At 43.3% G+C, this 25,688-nt stretch overlaps 1 protein-coding gene across 2 annotated transcripts in view; it reads right to left on the reverse strand.

Annotated features, from left to right (window-relative positions):
- PRLR (prolactin receptor) overlaps positions 1 to 25,688 on the reverse strand; it is a 141,719-nt gene that overhangs the window by 21,900 nt on the left and 94,131 nt on the right. For both annotated transcript variants that reach the window (XM_054986713.1, XM_054986712.1), the window contains 4 exons: positions 5,793 to 5,920; positions 4,150 to 4,282; positions 1,890 to 2,059; positions 822 to 988 (listed from right to left, as the gene is read on the reverse strand). In XM_054986713.1, the coding sequence (XP_054842688.1) occupies positions 822 to 988; positions 1,890 to 2,059; positions 4,150 to 4,282; positions 5,793 to 5,859 (537 nt within the window). In that variant the 5' untranslated portion in view covers positions 5,860 to 5,920. The remainder of the gene's footprint in view (positions 1 to 821; positions 989 to 1,889; positions 2,060 to 4,149; positions 4,283 to 5,792; positions 5,921 to 25,688) is intronic.

Raw genomic sequence — 25,688 nt, forward strand, 5'->3', positions numbered from 1 at the left:
GATTTCTTGGAAACACTTAAATGTTTCACCTGTTCCCAGCACAAATAACCTTTTCCTTATTATTAACATGTTAAATGCAACCTGTGGTGTCCATTAAAAGGTCTCTCAAGAAAGCGTCATAATGATAAAAAGTATGCATGAAGGTGGTCTCTTTTTGGAAAAATAAGAGAGAGGACACATTAATTATGACTACTTCGAAGCAAACCTTTTATTCCTGTGCTTGAGTCATTTCCCTGGGCTAGCAGGAATACCTAATTTATTTATTTTCTTTGATTCCAAGACACAAAATTCCTTACAAGCCAGTTTCATTTTGCTTCAAGTAGAATCTACATTTCTAATATGGTATATACCTTGTGTTAGTCCAAACATACATCCTCTCTGCTATCGGAGGCAATTTTTAAAGTTTAAATGAACATGGAAAAAAGCAAGCAAGCACCAAACATATTAGAGCGTAAAAGGATTGGTGTCAGAAGTAGAACTTGAATCTCAAGAACAACATGGGCTGCAGCAAGGTTATCTCCATTTGCCATATGGCTTCAAGGACAGCATTTCATTACCCTTCAAGCCCTATGGCAAGTGGATGTGACCACTTGTTTTGCAGGCTTTTGATCTTTGCTACCCTTGAATCCCTACAGCGAACGCATGTGATCTTAGTGCCTCACTGATTCTTAGAGATTCAGGTTTGTTTGGCAATGATGGCCCTAGCCTGGGCTTGTACTAGCTTTGTCCCCTCTTTTGGTAGGGATATGATAATAACACTGACCCATCAATCTCATGTTTTAAAGTGCTTCTTAAGAGCATTTATTAGCAGACTCACTCACCTCCCATTCTTTTTCTCCTGCGGACTTTAGCCGCAATTCATAATTCCGTTTTTGCAAGCTCATTGCACCGGTGACTAATGGAGGTGGCAACCATTTTGCCCACACACACGTTATCCCATTCAACTGCTTGACTTCCAGAGACAGATCCGTGGGAGAGTCTGGCTTGCCTGAATAAAATGGAAGTTTAGAAGTCAGTATTTTTTTCCTCCAACTAGGAATCCTTTCTTTGATGGCTCTAGATCAAAAGGAAGGGTGGCCCAAGGTCCACCTAGCTGTGCTTTGTTTGCTGAAGATGACAGGGACCAAACTTGGAATCTTAAACATACAAAACGTGGACTCTGCCACTGAGCTATGGCTTGTCCTTAGGAAATCAAGCCCTAATATACTTCTGACTAAGGCTAGAGATATGCAGGGGTCATTGTGTAGAAAAAGAGCTGGAGGAACTCATTAGCATAACTCATTAGCATATGCCACACCTCTTGCCATTGCCGTGTGTCATTAGTATAACTGATTTGCGTATCACACGCCTCCTGGCATCACCTATTCTGGCTGTTTTGGACCCAATCCTGGCCATTCAGGAACGAAAGTGGGCCCAAAATGGCAAAAAGGGGCTGAAAATGGCTGAAAAGGGGCCCAAAATGGTCAGGATTGGGCTGCTGATAAATGGGAGAGCGACCCACCACCCATCAGAGGCCAAATCCAGGCCGTTTTGGCACCAATCCAAGCTGAAACAGGCCCAAAATGGCCAAGAGTCAGGTGGGCAGGGCCTCTTTGTCCTTAGGAAATCATCAAGTCCTAATATACTTCTGACTATGGCTAGAGATATGCAGGGGTTCCTCTTTGGGGAACTGCCGGAACTGCGTTCCTGTGCGTTCCCCCTCGAAATGAGCCCTGGAGATATGTACATTGAAAAGAAGAATGCACTTCTGAGCTCATGTGTACACCAGGAGCATATCAGCGAATCAGATACTGACAAATGCCGGAGCCAATAGTTGGTCATTGTATGGCTGCCACCTCCTGTGCTTCTTGGGGGCTATGAATTGTGGGGTTGCCTGAGAGAAAACTTACCTACAGATGCTGCATCTATATAATGAGGATCAGAGACATTACTTCCCAGGTCATTGGTAGCCTTTACTGTGATATTATACGATGTTGAAAGACTGAGTGGCTTTTTATCAAAATAACAGGAATTTGGGCCAGCAGATATGTAGTCAGGACATTCATAAGGGTGTTCTTCTCTAAAATATAATAATATAAAACAGAAATTAATAAAGGTCTGTCCAGGGCCAAATCGAGGGGGGGCATGGGGGTAGTCTGCCCCCGGTGCCCCCAGGGAGGGGGCGCCGGGAGCAGCTGCCAGCTGCCAGAGGGCACAGGCAGCAGCCCCACCACGCCTTGCAGCCCCGCGCGCTGCCTTTTGCCTGCCCCGCAGGACAGGGGGCGGCCGGCTTGCCGCACACCCCCTGTCCTGCAGGGCAGGCAAAAGGCAGCGTGGGGGGCTGCGGGGTCACCTGTGCCAATCGCCTGCCCCGCAGGACAGGGGGCAGCCGGGCACGGGCAACCCTAGATCCGGCGCTGGGTCTGTCCATGCTTAACAAACCAAATAGCTGTATATGAGTTTAAACCATTTTGTAATATCCATGTTACTCAGGAAACTGTTGTGGGAAAGGCAAATCCATGTTTGGTACCATGCAATGGTGGAGATGAGCTATGTTACCCAGGAGAAAATATACAAATTTTTAGACAGCTGGAAGTAGACTTGCCAATCCCTTGGTAGGGGTATAGGATCTCCTACCCCCACTCCCAAGTCCCACTTGGAGTGGTGGTGGGGGAAAAATACCAAAAAACCAAGCAGTGTTGTTCTATTCATTTCTAGTGCTACTACAAGAACAGCAAGTGAATGCAGCTGCAAAAGATGCCTTCTGCAAACTTAGTCTAACCAGGAAGATGGCCTCCTACCTTAACATGGCCAATCTGGTGAACTGGATCCACAGTATGGTAACACTGAGATTAGACTACTGTAATGCTCTCTCTATAGGTCTCCCTCGAAGTCAGCTTGGAGACACCAGTTGTTACAGAATGCCACTGCTTGATTATTTTCAGGAGCTAGGCAGAGCAGGCATATTACTGCTCACCCTATTGGCTACCCATCAGTTACCAGACTCAGCTCAAGGTTTTGGGTATCACATACAAAGCCTTTCATGTCTTTGGTTCCTCATAACTGGAAGGCCACCTCTCTTTCTATGTTCCACCACGGCAGCTTCATTCATTTGAACACAGTCTTCTGCAGGTGCCACCCTGCACATAGGCAAAATCAGCAGATGCCCATACATGCATGTTCTCTGTAGTGGACCCTACCTTATGGAATAGCCTGCCTGAAGAAGTCAGGAAAGCTCCCACTCTCCTAGCTTTCCATACACTGTGCAAAACCAAATTACTCAGGAGGGCTTCCTTACACCAGTAATTGGGCTGTGCTGTAAGGAAATGGTTCAGAGAGATGTATTGGTAACAAAGAGATGGACTATAGACTATGATACTGTGTACTGTCTGTTGCTTAAGTATGCTCCTACTGGATAGTTTCTTGCTGTTTAATATATGTCTGCTTAAGCTTTGTTTCAACATTGTTTTTCAACTCTGTATCAGATTTCTGCTAGTTTTCGAATTTCTGCTATCCTTACCCTTATTAAATGTCCAGCGATTGGCTAATACCAAGTAATCAGCCTTGAGTCTCAGTGAGAATAATGGACTATAAATAACATAAACAAACAAATACATAAATAAAATTTCCAGGATAAACTAGAAGGGACAGGGGGTAGCTCTAGAAATTCTCAGAAAATCTATGGTTTTACCATAGATATTTTGGCAATTCCTAGCGCTACCCTGTCATTTCTGGGTTTTTCCTGGAAGTGATATAATGATGCATGCAATGTTGCAGCTCCCCATGTCCCCACCCCTAAATTTCCTGCTGGCAACCTTAGCTAAGAGCAATATGGACACAAAATGGAAAAGATGGGCTTTCAATGAAAGTCTCCTATGATTGTATATGATGGTGTATAGGGTGGTGTTGGGGAGCTATCCTGGAAAAAGGTGATATGAAAACAACTTTTAGTGTGGGTCTTACAGTTCTGTGTGACTAAACATTATTCCTGAGGCTGAAATCTCAGCCTTCTCGGGGGGTGTCTATGAAAGGAGAATGTAAAAGCATTGCTCATTGTCTTCCTTTGTAATCATGCATGTCTTCAGCAAAGTACTGTCCTCTTCTCCTGAATCTGTGTAAATCCAATCTGTAACAGGAAACAAAGAAAAAAAGCACAGAAAATTTTCTCACCTGGCTGTCTTGTACAGTAGGGTGTAACTTGTAGGAAGACCCCCATCTGAGCCCGGCTTCCACCAGCAAGTAAAAGTTTCATTTCCTGAAGACTGGCAGTTTATTATCATGGGCTTTCCAGGAGGCGATTTACCTGGAATTGCAAAAACAAATTTAACTTTTGCGGCAGTAAGAACATAAAAGAAGCCCTGTTGGATCAGGCCAATGGCCCATCCAGTCCAACACTGTGTGTCACACAGTGGCCAAAAAACCAGGTGTCATCAGGAGGTCTGCCAGTGGGGAAGGGACACTAGAAGCCCTCCCACTGATTGCCCCCCCCCAAACACCAAGAATACAGAGCATCACTGCCCTAGACAGAGAGCTCCATCTATACCTTGTGGCTAATAGCCACTGATGGACCTCTGCTCCATATGTTTATCCAGTCCCCACTTCAAGTTGTTCATGCTTGAAGCTGCCACCACCTCCTGTGGCAGTGAATTCCACGTGTTAATCACTCTTTGGGTGAAGTGAAGCACTTCAGTTGTGTGGTTAAGGGACTGACTTGCCGCTAAGGGAGGGTTTGAATCTCTGTTTGTTAGCAAAGTCCAGAGATGCCATCTCTTTAGTGTGCTGTGGTGGCCTCGCACCAGGGACTGCTGGACCTAGACAGATCCATATTAACGATCCTTGTTCTGCCAAAAGCTCACTGGATGGCCGTGAGTAGGTCAGTATATTTCAGCCTAACCAACTTTACAAGATTGCTGCTGTAGACCGAACCACTGCACATGTGGTGTCAGAAAACATGGGATGACTGGGATCTGGAGCAGACAAGTGATTTCACTTCACTATTGGTTTATCAGTTAACAATGATCCCATTTGATGCTTATTCCTTGCTCATGAGTTTCCAAGGGCTAAGAAACAACAGAAGTTTTGCACAATAAAGTCCTGACGTAGTCCCTTACAAGCGCATACAGAAAACAAAGCCATGGCTTGGTCCAGTTGATGTTCAGGGCAGCAGAAGAACAAGCAGCAGGAGAGGAAAAGGACAGGGTAAAACACAAACCTCCTTCTCTTTTCAGAGGCCTTAAAACAGCAGGCAAGGGACCCACCTGGCAGGGCGCTCGGCTAGCAGAGGGGAGCCCAAGTGCAGAATGTGACATAGCAAACATGTTTCAAGATGGCAGCCAGATGCATAACAATGCTGTGGGTTTTTTTGTAGAACGATGAGAGTTAAGGGGTGTTGGAAGGTGGAGGACAAGCACTGTCTGGTCCCCTGGTAGCATTAAAATCATCACTCCTCACATGAACCCGCTGGCCACCAACACTCCAATCCCATCACCAAGTTCCGTACCGTAAAGGAAGGGGCTAAGGTTCAGTGGGTCAGATGCACAGGATCAATAGGGTCTGATATGTTCTGTACATGAGCTACTAAGGGAGAAGCTCAGTATAAAATCAGCCCCGATGCACTGGAGTCATTCATTCCCGAGATCTATCATATGTGAGCCATTCCTACCTAAAATCACCAATAAAGTGAAGAAGGGCATGAAGACAGTCAAGCAGCCACATTCCAAATCTCTCTGTAGGTCTTAGTGCTACTTGTTTAGGGACTGTTTTACAGAGTTCTGAATTTTCATCAGGATCGGGCAATAAATCTGGGTACTCACCATTAATCAACCAGGTGTTTAGAGAAAGCAGCAGAATAAATACTGAGGGCAACACATCTGACTTCATGTCGCTCTCCTTCCGCTCCTTGCCCACCACCTCCAGTAAGGAACCAAAGCTCAAAGGTTCACTGGGAAAGAAGGTAACAAGCAGCATTTAATGAACTTCCATGATGTGTATACAATGTGTGTCATGTTTTCAAAGCCTTTCACACACACCAGGTGGTGCCATAGGATTTATAATCCTCAGCGTTACTCGCACACACAGTCAGAGAGTATATATATTCACATATAACTATTGTATAAATATATAATATTATATTAATAGAATCACATTAATATAATAATATCAATAATATTAATATATAATCAGTTTTCTTTTAGGAAGACAGAAGGAAAAACAAGATCACAAAATGCAGAATGATTTAATGTTTAATTAGATTTCATTTACGTGAATGGAAATTGGGAGCAACTCCACGGCAGCCATTAACATGAAACTGATATAAGATTTGCAAAAACGGAAATACAGACCCATGGCTGTTTAAACCTATATGGAATTCTACATGGAATCTGTTTTCTGAAACAGAAGTTGGATGAGATAGCTAGTATCTCTGAATTTTACCTGAACTGACTTTTTACTTTGCATTTATCAAATAAGCGCCCCCCCCCATGTTATTGATAAAATGATAGATATAATTTGCCTTGTCCATAAGGGTCCCATGGGAAAGAGAGTGGTCTGGTATAGCCCAATCTTGTCTTATCTCAGAAGCTAAGCACTGTTGGTACTTGGGCGGGGGACCAGCAGCAAGACTAGGGTTGCTCTGCAGAGGAAGGCAATGGCAAACTACTTTCTCACTTGCCTTGAAAGCTTCTTATTGGGGTTGCCATAAGCCGGTTGCAACTTAACACTACATACATATATACATACAAGGATCCTAACCCTCATTGGCTGTCCAAAGTTAATCTATGAATTGACTCACACTTTCCCTCACTGCAGCCAGAGAAAGACGGACCCCACATTTCCTTGTCTCGTTCTCTTTTTTCTAAAATACTAATTAACTGAGTAGCCTCTCTCCTGACACAGTAATTAGCTTTAACAAGGCACCGGAGACTAAACAGAAAACACTGGAAACCTTATTACAGGGTTCTCAAACTTCTTAAAAGATCCTATCAAGTTCTGTGTACAGATAATAGCTTTTCAGCGTCCGAGAACCTACAGTAGAGCTATCATTGACCGAGAACTGCAAAATCTGGTTTGACAAAAGGTCATTGTAGGGCAGGCAAAAAAACGAATGGGTGTGGTGTGGTCAGTGAGAATTTGATTGCTTTCAGGTTTCGGAAGAACAATAATCTGTTCTCATCCCTTACATGTAAGTAGTTTCCAACCTTTATGATCAGGAAATTATGAAATGTCCCTGCAAAATGCTCCATCACTGAAGCTCTTCAACGCCAAGCTTCGGCTAGTTCAGACTGAAGGTAAACTAGATGTGACAGTAGGAGAATCATAAATGGATTCCCTGCTTTTAAAATTATTTAATTGCAGCTTTGCAGTGCCCTCAGGCCATGTTGGGCAGAGGGTGTAGCTTGGGGTAGTGGTTCAAGAGTTAGCCTAGGACCTGGAAGATGCAGGTTCAAAACCCCAGCCTGTCATGAAGTTTGCTTGGTGATGTTGCGTGCTCCCAGCAGATGCGACAATGTCTCTTCCAGACCAACCAGGGTTGATTTTGGCCCCAAAGGGGCTGATTCTCAAATAATCGGCCCCATGCGAATCATGACTCATGAGAACATTCTCGCAGCTAGCGTGATTATGTCTCTTCCAGAATGATCGCAAGGACAATCGTCTCAGTGAGTACTGAGTTCTCTCCCCTTCCACCAGGAGAATATAGAGTTACTTTTAGGGTTAGGGACCTGGTAACCCTACCACATACTCTCAGCCTAACCTACCGCGCAAGGTTGTTGTGAGGTCTAAATGAAGGAGGGGAGACCAATGTGTGCTCCTTTGAGCTCCATGGAAGAAAGATGGGATAAAAATGTAGCAAATAAATAAATATTAAACAATTAAATATTAAATATTAATTAAATAATAAACCCTTATGCCATTTTCTGTCATTTTAGGGTCAGACTACATGATAACTTTTTAAACAAGTTCCTCAGACCCAGCTCTTGTTTACCTGCAGCTGCTGCATAGCAGTTGCAGGAAATGTCATTTTAAGTCTGTCTGTGAGGGTCCAATTCAGCTCAGGACTTCGGAGAGGGGCGAAGATGGGCTCCTAATTCCCTCCTAGGATTGCCACTTGCCAGCTCTGGATTGGGACATTCCTGGATCTGGGGGGGTTAAAGCCTTAAGAGTGAGTGATTTCATGAGAGAGGGGAATTCAGCTGGGTATAATGCCATACAGTAGGGCTGCCAGGCCCCTTCGTGGGGGCGAGAGATCCCTCGCTTCCAGAATCTTCCTCTATTGCCTCTCACAGGGCAAAAAACCTCCCAGGCCAGTGTGCAGGGGGTGGGCTCCTACTGGCTGTGACAATGTCGCTTTTGGAAATGACATCATTACGCCCAGCAATGGGCCCCTGTGAAGCGTGAGAGCATACCTGCCACCGGACATGATGATGTCACTTCTTGGAGTGATGTCATCATGCCCCGCCAGGAGCACCTGCACGCAAAGAGCACACACAAGAAGATACTCAAGGTAAGTGCCAGGTACTCCCCTCCACACTGGGAGAGCAAGTGGACCCGACAACCCTGCCATAGAGCCCACCCTCCAAAGAAGCCATTTTCTTCGGGGGAACTGATCTCTGTCACCTGGAGATCAGTTGCAATTCCAGAAGATCTTCAGATCCCACCGGGATCCTTCCCCCATGCAATCTGAAACAGCCCAAGGGAGGAGGGGGATGTTTCTGCCTCATTTTGGAGTTGCACGTGTATTCTATGCATGTGAGCTCTGAAATGGGGCAAACAGGGCTGCTGACCTTCAGCAGGGGCCTAGAAATCTCCTGCGATTACAACTGATTTTCAGGCTACAGAGATCAGTTCCCCTGGAGAAAACAGCTGCTTTGGAGAGGGGCCTCTATGATATTTTAGCCCACTAAGTTCCCTTCCCTTCCCAAACCCTCTTGCCCATAGGCACCACTCCCAAATCTCCAGGAATTTTCCAACCCAGAGTTGGCAGCCCTACGGGCAAATACCCCCATAGCTATTTTGCCTCAAGAAAACAACATGAAGAAGATAGGCATCCTTCCTCCACTCCCATACTACAGTCCTGATCTGAATTGGGTCCCTGTAGACTTTTCAAATGATGTGCCCTGCAGCGGCCATTGCTTTGGAGACTGAGTGGTCTGCCTCCACCCTCGCACATTACCAGGATTTTTTTTCAGTTTCTTTTAAATCTGCATTTGAACATTGTTATATAACACTATATCAATCTGTGTATCATGTGTTTAGAATTCTCAGCTTTCATGAAAGAAGTAAATCTCTAGCTCCTTTCCCCCTTATATCTCCACAAAGAAAGGGGCTAGAGACTATTTTTAAAAAGCTGGGAATTCAGTAGGACTACCAGGTCTTCAGCGATGGTGGGAAGCCTTTCGACAACAGTCTTGTTTGTCTGCTGCCACTTCAAAACAATGTCATCTCTGTCACTTCTGAGTAAAACCTGGAAATGATGTCGGACAGCTAGAGTTTCTGGCGATTCCTAGAGCTACCCTACATCACTTCCAGGTTTTACACAGAAGTGACATTACAACACAGTCAACGTTGTTTGTCCCCCCATTTCCCTGTCCCCCAAACTCCTACCAGTTGCCAAGCAACCTTAGAATCCAGAGAACTTGACAAACAGATGGTTATATAACGATATTCAATAATCAATTTTCTTAAAGCCCCTGGTGACTGGGGAAGAAAATGGCTACTATGTGGGTGGGACTGGGAAAATCTGAACTTCCTCACGCACATGGCAGTCACCCAGGTTTCGCTGAGATCTTTTGCAAAACTTTTCGGCAAAGCAGGTTTGGGAAAGATAAGAAAAGCTGGGGAAATCCTGGGTGATGCGCAGATGTGCCAAGCAGGAATAAAAGACTTACTTTCCAGCAGCAACAAACCCTGGGCAAATAGCATGTGTGGAAATGGCCGTAATAAAGCTGGGTGAGAGATTTCCTGCCATTAATGCTGTACGAAGGAAAGCACTATTTTAGCGCTAGCAATAAGAAGAGTTTTGGAGGAGTATCTTTGAAATAACCTATTTGCACATGTGCAGATTAAAAACCTGTATTTTGCCTCCCTCAACCCACAATCGGATTTATACTTGCAGACCATGCATTTGATTTCTAGAGAACCCGTTACTACCAAAGTGGTTGTCTAGGCCACCCCCTCTCCCATAACTATTGAACTCATTCTGTCCTCAGTAGCTTAAAATTCCGAAAGGGTGGACCCTGCATCAGACACCTAAACAGAACATTGCAAAGTATGTGTTTTTAAACCATGAACGTCCACAAATGCTGTTGGCAGTAAAAGCAACACAACTTTCATTTAAGAATGAACACAGAACATCTCCAGCCTTTTCCAAACTCAAAACTTTTTTTTGCATTTCCAACACTCTCTACTTGAATTGTGTGGTACAATGGGCATGTACCTCTGTCCTGACGAATAGGTAGTATCTCAGAAATGCACGAGAAGTAATGCTGTCAACAAACCGCAGCCCTCTGCAACCGACTACTTAGATAAGGATGCATATGTGCATAATGGGGGATTTCTTACATTTTTGGGGTCTCGCAAGCCACAGCTAGCGCCGGATTAACTGTGCTCAGAGCTGTCCTTCTGGGAGTCATGCACCCCTTCCCTATTGTGCTTCGAGGCAATATTGTTCCTTCCTCCTCTGTGGCCACATACACTTCCTTCTTTATTATCATGAATTTCTTATCACTTAGTCTGTCTCCTGCTGCTAAGAAGCTGAACAGCACGTTCTGTCCCACCATCCTATTTTCTCCCTATGTCAAGGTTCCAGTTCCATGGGAGACAGCATTTCTTCTGATTCCCAAATAATTTAATATTCTGGAATAAAAGAAAAGCATATAGGTTTCTCTCTGTGTAGTTGATATGGGCTGAACCGTCAAGACAACCATCCCATCGCATTATATCACAGTTTTGTAAGTTACATATTGGTTGGGTACTATTGCCATACTAAACATATCCATATACCTTGCATACAACTGAGAGATTAAAGGAGACTACCCTGCCCCCACCCCCAAACTATACAGAACTTTTAAGAAAATAGGCTACAAGTATTTTCAAGATTGGTATCTCCTCTTTGGTGCCTCAATAATGCCTGTGGTTTTCAAACCACAGTTTCCCGTTTGTTTGCTTTCGTTGTGCTTAATTTGTTCCGATACTAGGCAGAGATCCAATGCGCTGTAAAATATAGGGCATGCATATTTAACTTGAAAAGAGGGTTTGTCATAATCCCAGGATGGATTCACATCACCCTTTCCTTATATTTATTCAATTTTAGTTTATATTAATTTAATTTGAAACCAGTAAAACCAGGGCTTGGATCTCACAGCAAATCTTCGCTGACAGAATGGATTTCTCTGTTTCCCCACTCGCCTTCTGCTGCAGCCCCAGTGTCCCCAAATGCTGCTTCAGGGGCCTCTAGGACAACATGAGGAGGAATTCAGAGGTCTGCAGTGGGAGGGGAATTTCTGTTAGCAGAAATCTTATGTGGAATGACACAGCAGTTAAACTCAAGACTGAAGAAAACCAATAGAACAAGTGAAAGGTGAACTGTGGGGAAGGAATGCCAGAGATGAGGTGCTACTAAGCATGCAAACCTCCAGGTGGTGGCTGGAGATCTCCCAGAATTATAACTGATCTCCGGATCACATAAATCAGCTCCCTTGGAGAAAAAGACGGGAGGGTGGACTATATGGCACTATACCCTGCTGAGGCCCCTCCCCTCCCCAAACCTCACCATCTCCAGGCTCCACCTCCAAATCTCCAGGAAGTACCCAGTCTGGAACTGGCAACTTTAGGTGCAACAACAGAGAACAGTTCTCTGTCCAAAGCGGAGACCCCTGTGCTTTTTAACAGTGGGAGCATCACTGATCTATTTTGGATGATACTTGGAGACTCAAGTGTGGGTACAGCTGGGCTGAAGCACATGTTAGGTTTTTTTTTAATTTGTTGCAGTGCTGTTATTGTTTTAATTTTGAAAATGTAGCCTTTGCCATTATTTGCCCAATGAGGAAAATGGTGAGGGGAGAGCGAGAAACTTTAACCCTTCTTCAGCCTGTCATTTCTTTGTTGGAAAAACTGCCCATGTTGCTTTTACTCCTGCTGGGGAAGATTTACAGTCCCTGTACATTCTCTCGGTGTGGCAGCCATTCATATGGAAGAAAAGTATTGGGGGATTTTTTACTGGTGGCTCAAAATTACCACTGCTGATGTCTCTGTTCCCACCCCCAGCTCTACCCCCAAAGACAGCCCCTTTCTTTTACACCATAAAACTTAGTGGTAGCTACTGAGGTCCTCTAGCGCCTCTCTGTCAAGCTTTGCTCTCAGTTCTGTTCCTTTGGCATTCTAGATTGTGACAGAACATTGCAAAATAATGTGTGTGCACAGAGAGATGATACCACTGATATCCTGTCCTTCCTCCAAGAAACTCTGGATGGTGTATGTGGGTGTGATTCCACTTTATCCTCCCAGCAACAATCCTATGAGGTAGGTTCACCTTAGACAGAATGACTGGCCCAGCATCGCTGAGTGAGCTTTATGGCTGAACCGAGAGCTGAATCCAAATCTCTCCAATCTGACACTACCCATTACACCGCAGTGCATGAGAAACATTCTTCTAATAGCACAAACAGTGTGGCATAGTGGAGGAAAAACCTCTGTGTCAACAACACTTGCTAAATTACTTTGATGTAGGTTTGCCAGCTCCAGGTTGGGAAATTCCCGGAGATTTGGGAGGGGGGGGCTGGAGAAGGGAGGGTTAGGGAGGGGCTTTAGCAGGCTATAACACCATAGAATCTACCCTCCAAAGCAGCCATTTTCTCAAGGGAAACTGATCTCTGTGGTCTGGAGATAGGTTGTAATTCTGGGAGATCTCCAGCCACCTCCTGGAGGTTGACAACCCTATGTTGCCCCCTTTCATTCCTTCAGAGGACCACTGTGGGCTGAAAATAATAGACTGTGGGCTGAAAATTATAGACTGGGGGAGGAAGGGAAGACACACATTATGAGTACACAGGTTGGGTTTGGGGTCCCTAGTCAGAAATGAGTTGTAGCTTATCCTAGGGATCCCAGGTCCCCTGGTAGGGGATCACTCGCTCCCACCCCCTGCCACCACTCACCTGGACAGTGAGGGGGAAAGGTGGGAGAACTGGTCTCTTGGGCGCACTCCTGGGGCAGTGTGATGACATCACTCCCCAGGAATTGCATCATTGTGCTGCCCTGAGAGTGCTTCTGCCATTCACAGTGGGTTGATTTGGGCCCCAAACACGCCCATTGGGGGGCCCAAATCAGCCTGCTGCAAAGGGCACATGGGCAAGGAGCAAAAAATGTGAGTGCCAGGTCCCCCCCCCTCTCGCCAGGAGGGTAAGTGGACCTGACAACCCTAGGTTACCCTCAATTTCTACACAAGCGAGGGTTGGTTAGGATCAGGACTGCAGTGCCTGAAGAGAAGATGCTTAAGTCTCCCCCCCCCTCCCGGTGCTGTTATCCCAAACTGAAATGGTCCAGGGGATAATATTTTGACAATATGGTGGAACATATGTGTCACAAGTGTTCCCATCTTCAGTCTTAGAGCTCCTTCAAGCAAGTCTCTGGAGAGGCGTCAAATTCATTTTCCAAACAAATAAATAATGAAGGGGCACAGCCCATACCCAGGTGAAAACCAGGTTGAATACTTTGATAGCTAGCATAATAATAGCCCCCTGCCAACCTGACTGGCACAGTTTCACTCACTGACAGATGCAGAGATAAACAAACAGAAGATCTCCTGGAGGTACAACTGATCTCTGAAATACAGAGCTCAGTTCTTCCGGATAAAATGGCTGCAACATTCGACCTAAGAAGTCTTTTTCAATACTTTTAAAACATTTTTATTGCTACACGCATTCTGGCCCCAATTCAACTGCAATGAAGCAACGTCATCTTGCCTACACAACAAAGGGAGAACAAAGCTTGCAATAAAAGGTAGGTGGGGAATAACCGTTTTCTGTTTTGTGGCTGTGGCTGTACACAGGAGAGAGGAATTGCACAGCCCAACTTGGCTTTGCATAGAAGCCAGAGTGTTAAGGTGGTTGCCAAGTGTTATTGGTGAAGCTGGAATGTGTTGAGTAAAAGACGGCAACATAATTTTCATGTGTGGAACATGCTTGGTCATGGGTGTAAAAATGCAACAGGCTGTTGACCCAAGTCCCAGCACACTGTATCATATGCCACTTTTATGAAAGGTCCTCAAAAGAGACTACCCAAGGAGACTGTAGATCACATGTGCTCTTTCAACAATTGCTGTACTAAGTTATGAAAGGCAAAGTGTGCAATAGCTAGGGTTTCCAGGTGCCTGCTGGTGGCAGGCAAATTTCCAGTCATTTGCCAATTTGCTGGAGGTTGCAAGCCACCCAGCAATCACATGCCACTGGCAGGCAACCCAAGGAAGCACTTGGAAGGTGCGCTCCCAGTGGGATGCAAGAACATCACTTCCTGAAATGATGTGATTGTGCTTTGCGCTCAAGCGCACCTACACTCCACGGGGGGTGATTTTGGCCCTAAACAAGCTAGTTGCATGGGAGCATTCCCATGGAAAGAGCAATGATATCACTTCTGGAGGTGACTTCGTCATGTCGGCCCCTGGAGAGTATGCACATGAAGATTGTCATGCCGCTGAGGTCCCCCTTCCCAGGAACTCCCGGCCAGCCAGCCGAGTCCCACCTGCAGTTTAAATGGCTTTGCAGTGGCACGGAAAGGGGCACTGCTTTTTTTTTTTCCAAAAATTTTTATTGGATGGGTTGACAAACATAAACATGATAATCATTATCATTTTCCACCCCATTACATTTTCCCCATCCTTTCCCCCCTCCCTTATCTAGTGACTCCCAACAGTTTTCCATACCCAACTTAACCTAAAGAATATATACTATAAATTCTTAAAATCTATAATAATAATATATATAATATATATCTATATAATACATATTAATCTAATCTGTTAGTTGTATTAACTATCTTAATATAATATTTATTTAAATTAAGAGTATAAAAATATATATAAGTATATAATAAGTACATATATTAACTAAAAGAGAAAAAAAGAAATATATATATATGTGTGTAATATACTAATCCTTAGATACCTATTATCTATATTATAAATCTATTACTTCTGTTACATCACTAAAATATCATATATAGTCCCTATTACCTATACATTCTTATTGTTCAACGTTATTACTTCCCATATAAATACACTATCTTACTCTTAACTTTATAATACCATAATACCATAACTCTATACTAATCCCATAAACTATAATAAAATATACCCCCTTTTAACCTTAAGTAAGTTTCTATCTCCCCCTTAACAACTATCCAAAGACCACAATTTCCCCTTCATGTCCCACTTTTTCTCCACATATTTCTTGAATTTTTCCCAGCTTAATGTATATTCCAATACTTCTTGCTCTTTCAATTTCCTTGTTAATTTGTCCATTTCTGCCATATTCAGAACTTTCAAAATCCAGTCTTCCATAGATGGTATCTCCTGAGTCTTCCACAACTGTGCATAACATTCTGGCCGCCGTAATCATATAAAATACCATAACTCTGTCCGTTTTATCAAAGTCTTCTAAGTTCATGCATAATAACAACAATTCCGGGGCTTTACTTATATTTCTTTGTAAAATATCTGACATTACCCTTACTATATCCCCCCAGAACTGTTTTGCCTTGTCACAAGACCACCACATATGATAAAATGAACCTTCATGTTGTTTACATTTCCAGCATTTATCAGACATCTGACTATTACCATCGGCCAACTTCTTCGGTGTTAAATACCATCTATACATCATTTTATAAACATTTTCTCGCATCGTGGTACATGCTGAAATTTTAACTGTATTTTTCCATACCTTTTCCCAAGCTTCCATTGAAATTTCCCTATTGCAATTTATTGCCCATTTAACCATCTGAACTTTAACAACCTCCTCCTCTGTAAACCATTTCAATAATATCTTAGATATTTTAGAAATCATTTTCTTCCCCCCCCTGAAGCAAGCAGTTCTCAATCTCAGAATTTTGTAGCCTAAAACCATTTTTCCTTTTGTCCTTTTCATACAAATCTTTTATCTGCATATATTAAAACCATCCATATTGGAATGGCAATTCATCATTGTCTTTAAGCAAATAATTGTTCAGTTTTATCTCAAGAATTTCTTTATATGTCAACCACTCTTCCCCTGCATATTCTGTTCTTGGATTTACTACTTCCGCAGGGATAATCCACATTGGTATAGTCTCTTCCATATATTTCTTATATTTGGTCCATACAGCAAACAAGCTTCTTCTCACATAATGATGTAAAAACATAGAGTCTGCTTTTACTTTGTCGTACCATAGATATGCATGCCATCCAAATAGTTTATTATATCCTTCCAATGCTAACAACTTCAAATGCTTCAATGTCAACCATTCCTTTATCCAGTCCAAACATACTGCTTCATGATATAATTTAAAGTTTGGTAGTTGTAGACCTCCTCTTTCTTTTGCATCATACAGTACCTTCATTTTAACTCTGGGTTTCTTTCCAGCCCAAACAAAGTTCAATATCATTCTCTGCCACTTTTCAAATTGTTTGCTATCTTTAACAATAGGTATTGTCTGTAGTAAAAACATCATTCTTGGAAGAACATTCATCTTAATTACTGCAATACGACCTAGCCATGACAAATTCATTTTATTCCATTTAATCATATCTTTATCTATTTGTTGCCATAGCTTGTCATAATTATTCTTATATAGATCAATATTTTTCGCTGTCACTTCCACTCCTAGATATTTAACTTTGTTCACTACTTCACATTCTACCATCTCCATCAACTTCTTTTGTTGTTGTTTAGTCATATTTTTGCACAGTATTTTGGACTTCACCTTATTTATAACAAATCCAGCTAAATCTCCAAAGTCTTTCATTTTCTTCATCAATTTTGGCATGCACTCTACTGGATCCTCCACTATCACCATTATATCATCGGCAAAAGCTCTAACTTTATATACAAATCCTTTTGTCTTCAGTCCTCTTATTAAATTGTCCTCTCTTATTTGCCTAAGTAAAATCTCCAATACCATTACAAACAGAAGTGGGGAAAGCGGACACCCTTGTCTTGTTCCTTTTCTTATTTCCAGCTTTTTTGTTACATCCGAATTTACAAATATATTTGCAGATTGGTTTTTATATATTGCCTTTATTGCTTGTATAAATTTCTCTCCCAAGTGCATCTTCTCCATTGTTGCAAACATAAAATCCCAGTTCAAATTGTCAAAAGCTTTCTCCGCATCCACGAAAAAAACCCCCAACCTGCTTCCCTGGGTTTTTGTCATAATACTCAATGGCATTCAGCAATACTCGTAGGTTATTTTTTATTTGCCTTTCCAGTAAGAAACCAGCTTGATCTTTATCTATAAATTCCACTAACCACACTTTAAGCCTTTCCGCTAATATCTTAGCAAATATTTTATAGTCATTATTAGTTAGAAATATTGGTCTGTAATTCTTAACATTACTTAAATCTAATGTCTCCTTCGGTATCAATGTAATATTAGCCTCATTCCATGTATCTGGCATCTCTGCCCCCTCCAATATCTCATTCATCACTTTTTGCATCAATTGTTTTAAATCCTCTACCATCACTTTATAAAATTTTGCTGTAATTCCATCCGGTCCCGGAGCTTTACCAACTGTAGTAGCTTGTATTGCTTGCACCACTTCCATTGTTGTTATTTCAGCACCAAGCTTCTCTTTCAGCATCTCCGGCACCTTAGGTAAATCCATCATGTCAAAATAGTCTCTTATCTTTTCATAGTCCACTGTCTTTTTCTGGTATAATTTTGCATAATATTTATAGAATGCTCTCTCAATCAGTCCTTGATCATATAAATCCTTCCCCTCTTCCGTAATTTTACTTATTGTTCTTTTTTCTCTCTTTTTCTTCAATTGCCAAGCCAAATATCTCCCTGGTTTGTTAGCTCCTTCAAATGATTTTTGCTTCATTTTCTTCAGTTCCCACTCCACTTCCTTATTTTCCATAACCCTGATTTGTTCTTGCAATAACTTTATTTCATACAACAGTTTCTTTTTACCTGGCCTCTTTTTCAATTGCTATTCTATTTGCATAATTTTTTCCTGAATCTCTTTTAACTTCATTTCTTTTTTCTGTTTGTCTCTACCATTTAAGTCCATCAACACACCTCTAATTACTGCTTTATATGTATCCCAAACCTTGTGTGTTGACACTCCTTTATCCACATTACATTGAATAAAAAACTTTGTTTATTTTTTAAGCACCTCCACACACTCTGGGTCTCCCAAAAAGTCCTCATTAATTCTCCATCTCCTTTTCTTGTTTCTCATTCCAAATCTCCACATCACAGGATTATGGTCTGAGCTAATTTTTGGTAAAATATCAATCTCTTTAGTAAATACTGCCAGCTCTTTAGACGCCCAGATCATATCTATTCTAGAAAAGGATTGATGACTAGTTGAGAAAAAAGTATATTGCTTCGATTTAGGGTTGTATTTTCTCCAAATATCCTCTAAGTTTTCTTGTTCCTGAATTTCAAAAATGACTTTGGTAATTTCCCCGCCCTTACTTTACTCGATGATGAGCTTTTATCCAACTGTACATCCACCACTCCATTCATATCTCCAGCTATAATTATATGATCATATGTCCATTGTTCCATTTGTTCTCTTAAGTCTTTAAAAAATAAATCCTTAGAGCCATTCGGTGCATATACTCCAAGTATCAACATTTTTTTAGCATTACATAAAAATTCCACAGCCAGGTATCTCCATTTTTATCAGAAACTATTAATTTGGGTTGCAATTATTCCTTAATATATATAACAATTCCCCTCTTCTTTTGTTTTGTTGCCGAAACAAATTGTTTTCCTAACTTCTTATTAAATAGATATTTAACATCTTGATCTCTAATATGCAGAGGAGTTAGCCGTGTTAGTCTGTGGTAGCAAAATCAAAAAGAGTCCAGTAGCACCTTTAAGACTAACCAATTTTATTGTAGTATAAGCTTTTGAGAATCACGTTCTCTTCGTCAGATGCATGATACAGAGACTGGTCAAATATAGAAGAGGAGGGAGGAGAAGAGGAGGAGAGAGAAGAGGCAATTGGGGGGGAGGGTGCAACCAAAACATTCCTTTGCTAGTATATGAAACATCTCCTTTTGGTGTGTGGATCAGTTGGCTTCAAAGGAGTTTCCCTGTTAGTTTGTAGCAGCCAAACAGCTAGACCATCCAATTCCAATGCAGTATGAGCCTTCGACAACCACAGCTCTCCCTGCCAGATGCATCTGACAAAGAGATCTGTGGTCCCCGAAAGCCCACGCCAGGTGCCACTGAGCTCCCCCAGACCCCGCCTCTGTAAAGGAAATCTGTTACCTGTGATAATGTGATAACCATTCATAGTCCCTATTCAGTCCCAGCTTGACAGAGTCAAATTTGTGGTCACTGTTTCCAATAAGTGCAATGACATCTATGTCTCACACCTGGTCTTGAGCTTCACATGGAACCAAGTCCAGCTCCATGAACATCAGTTCCAATGCATGGTCACTTTTATCATCTAGAAACCTCATTTCTATGGCATGACTTGAGCATATGTTTGCCCCATCAGGGCTCAGAATCTCCACTCATAGTGATTTTGTGTAGGGATTTATTCCCCTGATATTTTCTAGTTTATTTACCTCTTTGCCTTCTTTGATACAGAGAGCAAAACCATTCACAACACTTTTTTTCCTGACCTGTATATAGAGTTTATATCCAGGAATTTATATCCTGTATCTTGTCAGTTTCCCCCTTTACACCAGGTTTCTGAATTGCTTGCTCTTTCTATGTTGTCATTTAGTACCAAACATTCCAGCTGCCATCTCTTGGCATATAAACCACTGTGCTTTGTTCCTGCTCCAATAATCCTTGCCCCCCCCAAAGCCCTTTGGTCTTCTCAAATGGCCATCGGCTACTGACCGACACTCATTGTCAAATTCTAGCTTGCTTCCACAAACACTACCTTGAATCTTTACCCCATCATCCCAAACTGGAGGACCCCTAGCTCCTGTTGGCTCCTCCACAGTCTGACAGAGGTATCCTGATATTCGGGAACCACATTCAGCACACTATTTACAAGAGCATTAGATGTTCTAAGAGGCGCTACATTCTCTAAGAGACAAAGTTTATTGTGATTTGAATGCTGGGGACGGGGGCAGGGAGTGGTATCTTTGCAAAAGAAACAACTGAGCAAACATGCCTGCAGAGAGAGAGAGAAACAGCTGTGCATTCATTGCATGGAAAAAAAATAGATGGTTTGGAAAGGCAAGGCCCTGGAAAAGACAGCCAGGAGATTTGGCATGATATATGCTCTTCCCCAGCTTCTACTCCTTTCCCTTTCACTGTTACCTCCTTTTAGTGAGTGAAGTGCACCAACATAAATAGCACAGAAAACTGGTGCAAGTGTTTGTGAGCAACACCTGCAAGAGAGGGTGGAGAGCACTGTACATTTTCACCTGTGGGCAGCTGACTTGGTAAGTAGCAATGAGACACAGGCTGGAGAGATAGGAGCCCATGAGGCACATGTAAGTTGATGCAGTGGGCACTGCCCCTCCACGCACGTGGGTGGGAATTTCAGTGGCTTCATTAGTACAGAATAGGGTTGCCTGATCCAGGTTGGGGAATTTCTGGATGTTTGAGGGGGTGGAGCTTGTAAAGGGTGGGGTTTGGGGAGGGACCTCAGCAGGGTATAAGGCCGTACAATCCACTCTCCAAAGCAGCCATTTTCTCCAGGCGAACTGATCTTTGTGGCTTGGAGATCGGTTGTAATTCCAGGAGATCTCCAGCCACCACCTGAGGGTTGACAACCCAAGCACAGAAGCAGTGCATTGTGAGAGAGCACTCACTGAACTGACACAGCCTTCTGGGTAATGTATCAGACTACAGGTTTCTTTGTACACAACTGCTTCAGCTGTGCAAAGCCTTGCCTCTTCTGCTTAATTAAGAACTCTGAAACTCTGGAAAACTTCCATCTCGGCAGGGAACTCTCACTTTCTGATTTCATCCCTTTTAATGTCAATCAGGTCAACCTAAGAACCGAAAATGTAATGCAATCATGAGATAAATGGTTTTGCAGGATGGTACACTGAATCACAAATATATTAGTCTCCAACTATATTAACAGCCACACCATGCAATTACTGTTCTTTTAGATAGCACTTCCCGTATTATCTTTCTTTTATTTGGGCACTTAGTGTCTTCTACTTTCGTTTGTTAATTATCTCTTTGCTTTCCGATTCGCTTGCATGTTCCTGAACATTTTAATAGTTGCTTTCCTAATCATTTCGTAGCTCATCTTTAGGTATCTATTTTATATTTTTACTGGAAGTAGGATGAGGACAAACAATGAATCTCCCCGGAGCTGAGTTGATGAATTTTAGATATGAAGATGCGTGTTCCCAGAGCCAAATCAAACTTATCAGTGCCGGTTGATTGATCCTCAATCTTAGAGTGGGGACTTCATCACAGATGGAGGGTATCAGAATATGCTAAGTGAGGTGACATGAGACCCTGCCTTATCACAGCTCATGCCCGTAGTTGGAAGGCAGTAAATACAATCACTACTAGTCAACTCTGCATTATCGTGAATGTTCTTGTCATGCTTTAGTCTCCCCGGTGGGACTCAACAACTCTCGCTGGAATTCCCCTGCTACAGATCAAGCTGCATTTAATCCAAGGTCCCTATGATCTTTATATCACAGGCCTGTATCAAATATGGTGGAGGCTGAGGCCGAGTTCTTACACATCCCTGCACCACTCCATGCTGCTATCCCTTAGGCCTGGCAACGGGTGAAAATGGCATTTTTTTGACTCCACAAGATCATTTCCAGTAAAAAAACTGGAAATGACTTCACCATAGAGATCAGGGAGACTCCTAGGGCCGTTTCCACACACATTGAATAATGCACTTTCAATGCACTTTAGTTATCCTTTAGAAGTGGATTTTTTGTTCCACACATGGAAAATCAGTTACAAATGTGCACTAAAGCGTATTGAAAGTGGATTATTTAACGTGTGTGGAAACGGCCCTAGTGCATTGTGCTGACATCACTTCTGTTTTTTCACCCTGAAATGATGTTGTGCCACTGCATGACATTAGTTACCGCCCCCCCCCCCAATTATCTCTCCAACTGTCCCCAATCAGTACCAGTGGGGCAGGGAGCGCTGGTGCAACCGCACCTGCCTCCCCTCTCCCTTTTTTCTCCGTTGTGTCTATGCAAAATTACAGAAATGATACAGATCATGGTGGGCACCTTCGTAGCCCACCCTCCATTTCTACCCACTTTTCCTTTCCCTGCTAATACACTGTAATGCTACAGCATGACCCACCTCTGAAAGTGAAAAATACCCTTTAAAGAGCGTCTTTTAAAGAGGAAATCTTGGGAAGCACCAAACTCATGTTCAAAACCAGCATCACGTTGAATGTGCATTCCCACTGAATTCAGGGGCTTCCTGTGTTGCATGAGAGGAAACACTGCTGTGTAGGAACAGTCTATGTTCCAGGCCCCTTGCAGCATAGCGTTGTACTTTATGCATGAGATACATGCTATTGCATGAAAAATCAGGAAATGGGAGAGCAGCCAAACCCATGAGACGCAGTTCACGCTTCACACCCTTAGAGTATGACTCTTAGCAGCAAATTAGGCAAAAAACATACCAAAAAAACATGCTATGTAAAAACTGCGGCAGGAATTATTCATAGTAAAAGTGTTTAAAACAGAAGCCTCTAAAAGCTGAATGCTTTGTATCCTTGGAGAAAGTGGGCAAGTGACTGTCTGGGTCTTCACAACCTCCTCCTTTACCCAAGTTGCACAGAGTTCCTCCTGCACTCTCTGGGTCCGGGGAGTCTATAAGTAGACCATCCAGAGGTCCCCCTCTCTGTGGGGTCCTTTTACCAGAGCAAACTGGCACTTTTTCTCCAAGTTCCATCCAATTTTCCTGAAACAACTGGGAAAGTTGTCTTTGAAAGGCTAAACATTCATGTCAAGCAATCTTCAAGGTTGCTTAGCCCAAAAAAATGAGAGAGGCCTTTCTTTTAAAAAATGCCTTCTTGGTATTCTAGCAAGAGACAAAGTCCAAACACAAGCCTCCCTGCTTCACTCTGAGCCAAGCTACAAGTGATGAATTACACGTGCCTGTCGAGTGGAGAGCAAGTGAATGGCAAACGAACAGGGAGGAATACATGTGAGTCTGTTCACTTGCCAGGCAAGTGTCATTCGTCACTTGTAGCTTGGCTGTCTGCCCTCTCATTCATGTAGCCTGCTTTCCTCCTCTGTCAGTAGTCTAGCCAGAGACCTGGTCTCTGCCACCCCATGACAGCCTTAAAAAAAAACAACCAGAAAGGAAGTGTTTGTGGGCAAGTTGGCAGGGAAGGATGCTATTAATTTTCAGAAAGCCAAGAATGGCTTTTCTCTGGCATATGCAATAGGAAGTCATCTCCAGCGATAATGAAAGAAGATCTTGCGGGTGGATTTTTAAATATCTTTTAAAATTTGCTTTCAGTCTCTAGCTATTTGATGCCCCTCTCGTCATTTCATCCTGAAATTGGCACTGTTTTATTTAAACTTCCTATCTTGTAACTGTAGTTTTGCAGAGTACAGTACTAAAGAAACGGCCAGATTTCACCTTTGTGGATGCTGCACTGGAAAGATAAGAATTTGTGGGCATGGATGTTTCCTGCCTAACTGACAATGAAAGGATTGGAAGTTGTGCAAGGAGACAGCTGGCTGTTTTGCCCTGTTGTAAGAGCCGTTCGTTTCAATAGGCTCATGTTTGAAGGCACTCCTGCACAGCCGCATCAAAAGACAAAAATGGCTTAACTGTCATTCCCTCTTCCTAAACAACCTTGGGAACTGTAGTTGTGTGTCTGTGTGCATGTGTGCGTGTTTGTGTGTTGTGTACACAGGCATCTGTGGTAGGGATCTAACTGAATTCTCAGTATGTCATCAAAAGTCAATTTCCAGGATCCTTTGGAAGGATGCCATGGCAGCTGAAGTGTTATAAAACCAATCCTTGTTTTGTTTTTTAAAAAACTGGAGATGAGGCTTCGACTCATAAAAAGAAAAGGGGGATTCAGGAAAGAGGAATGGAGATGATTATGGGATTGACATACTTGGCACAGTAGAAAAGCTTAAGGATAACAAAATTAATTAAGGATCATAGTAGATAAAAGGCCTACACCAAGAAGGCAGAGGGTTTCTAATCCGTGAGTTCAGCTCATAACAAAGCAGACTTGCAATGTGTTTTACAGATGAGCCTTAAAGCATTTCTTGTTTCAACCTGTATGCCATCTAGATTGGCCAAAATGCTCACTCCGATTAAAACACCCTTGCTTGCTGTTCCAAATGAAACACCGTCAGAAGTTAACATAAATAGCGACCCTGTAGAGTTTTCAAGGCAACAGACGTTCAGAGGTGATTTGCTATAGCCTGTCTCTGGGTAGCAACCCTGGATCTCCTTGGTAGTCTCCCATCCAAGTACTAACCAGGGCTGACCTTGCTTCGTTTTTGAGTTCTGATGAGAGCAGGCTAGTCTCGGTCATCCAGTTCAGGGCTCAGGAATATATACATATACATACATGTCATGCATATGTATCTCACATGCAGTGACAGTATAGCAACAGCCACCGCGGGCGCCAGGATTTCTGGCGCCCGCGGCCAGCTCCACGTGCGCATGCACACAGCGCGCATGCGCACCCCGGACTGCATGATGATGCCATCATGTTATGATGTCATCACGCGGCAAAGCCAGGCCCATTGGCCGGCGGGTGGCTGGGGCGGCACACGGAGGCTGCCCGTGCTCCGGCCACCTGCCGTGCCTGGCCCGCGGCTGCTGTGCCTGGCCAGGGGCATGTGGCGGCAGTGGCACAGGACTGGCCAGCTTGAAGCAGCTGCGGGGCAGGCATGCCAGCTCCGTGGTGCGCACCTCCGCTCCCGGCAGCCCCTCCGGCAGCCCCTCCGGCACCCCAGCGCCCACAGCAGCTGCCTCACCTCCTCAATGGTGGCGCCGGCCCTGGCAACAGCTACGTTGGATGAACCTGCTCATTGCATAGCTCAGAATTGCCAGGTGTCCAATAATTCTTAATTTCATGAGAATCAAGGGCCTCTGTACCAGATCCAAGATTGTCTACACTCTTGTATATAAGAATTAATTTTTACACCGTACACCATTAACTTGGGCAGCATGTTCCCAGTAGTATAGCCAGGGAAAGCATGAGGAGCCAGTTTGGTGCAGTGGTTAAGAGCGGCAGGACTCTAATCTGGAGAAATAGGTTTGATTCCCCACTCCTCCGCTTGAAGCCAGCTGGGTGATCTTGGGTCAGTCACAGGTCTCTCTTAGCTCTCTCAGCCCATCCACTTCACAGGGTGATTGTCATGAGCATAATAATAGCACACTTGTAAACTGCTCTCAGTGTGGCATTAAGTTGTCCTGAAGGGCGGTATATAAATCAAATGTTGTTGTTGTGGTGGTGGTGGTGGTGGTGGTGGTGGTATTAAATGTGCAGGGGTATGGAGAGCCTTTTTCCTGTTCTACTGCTGGTGCCTTCTTGTATAAGATCCCAACTCTGCAAATATATT

Source organism: Eublepharis macularius, chromosome 8 (genome assembly GCF_028583425.1).
Source record: "Eublepharis macularius isolate TG4126 chromosome 8, MPM_Emac_v1.0, whole genome shotgun sequence".
Taxonomy (NCBI): Eukaryota; Metazoa; Chordata; class Lepidosauria; order Squamata; family Eublepharidae; genus Eublepharis; species Eublepharis macularius.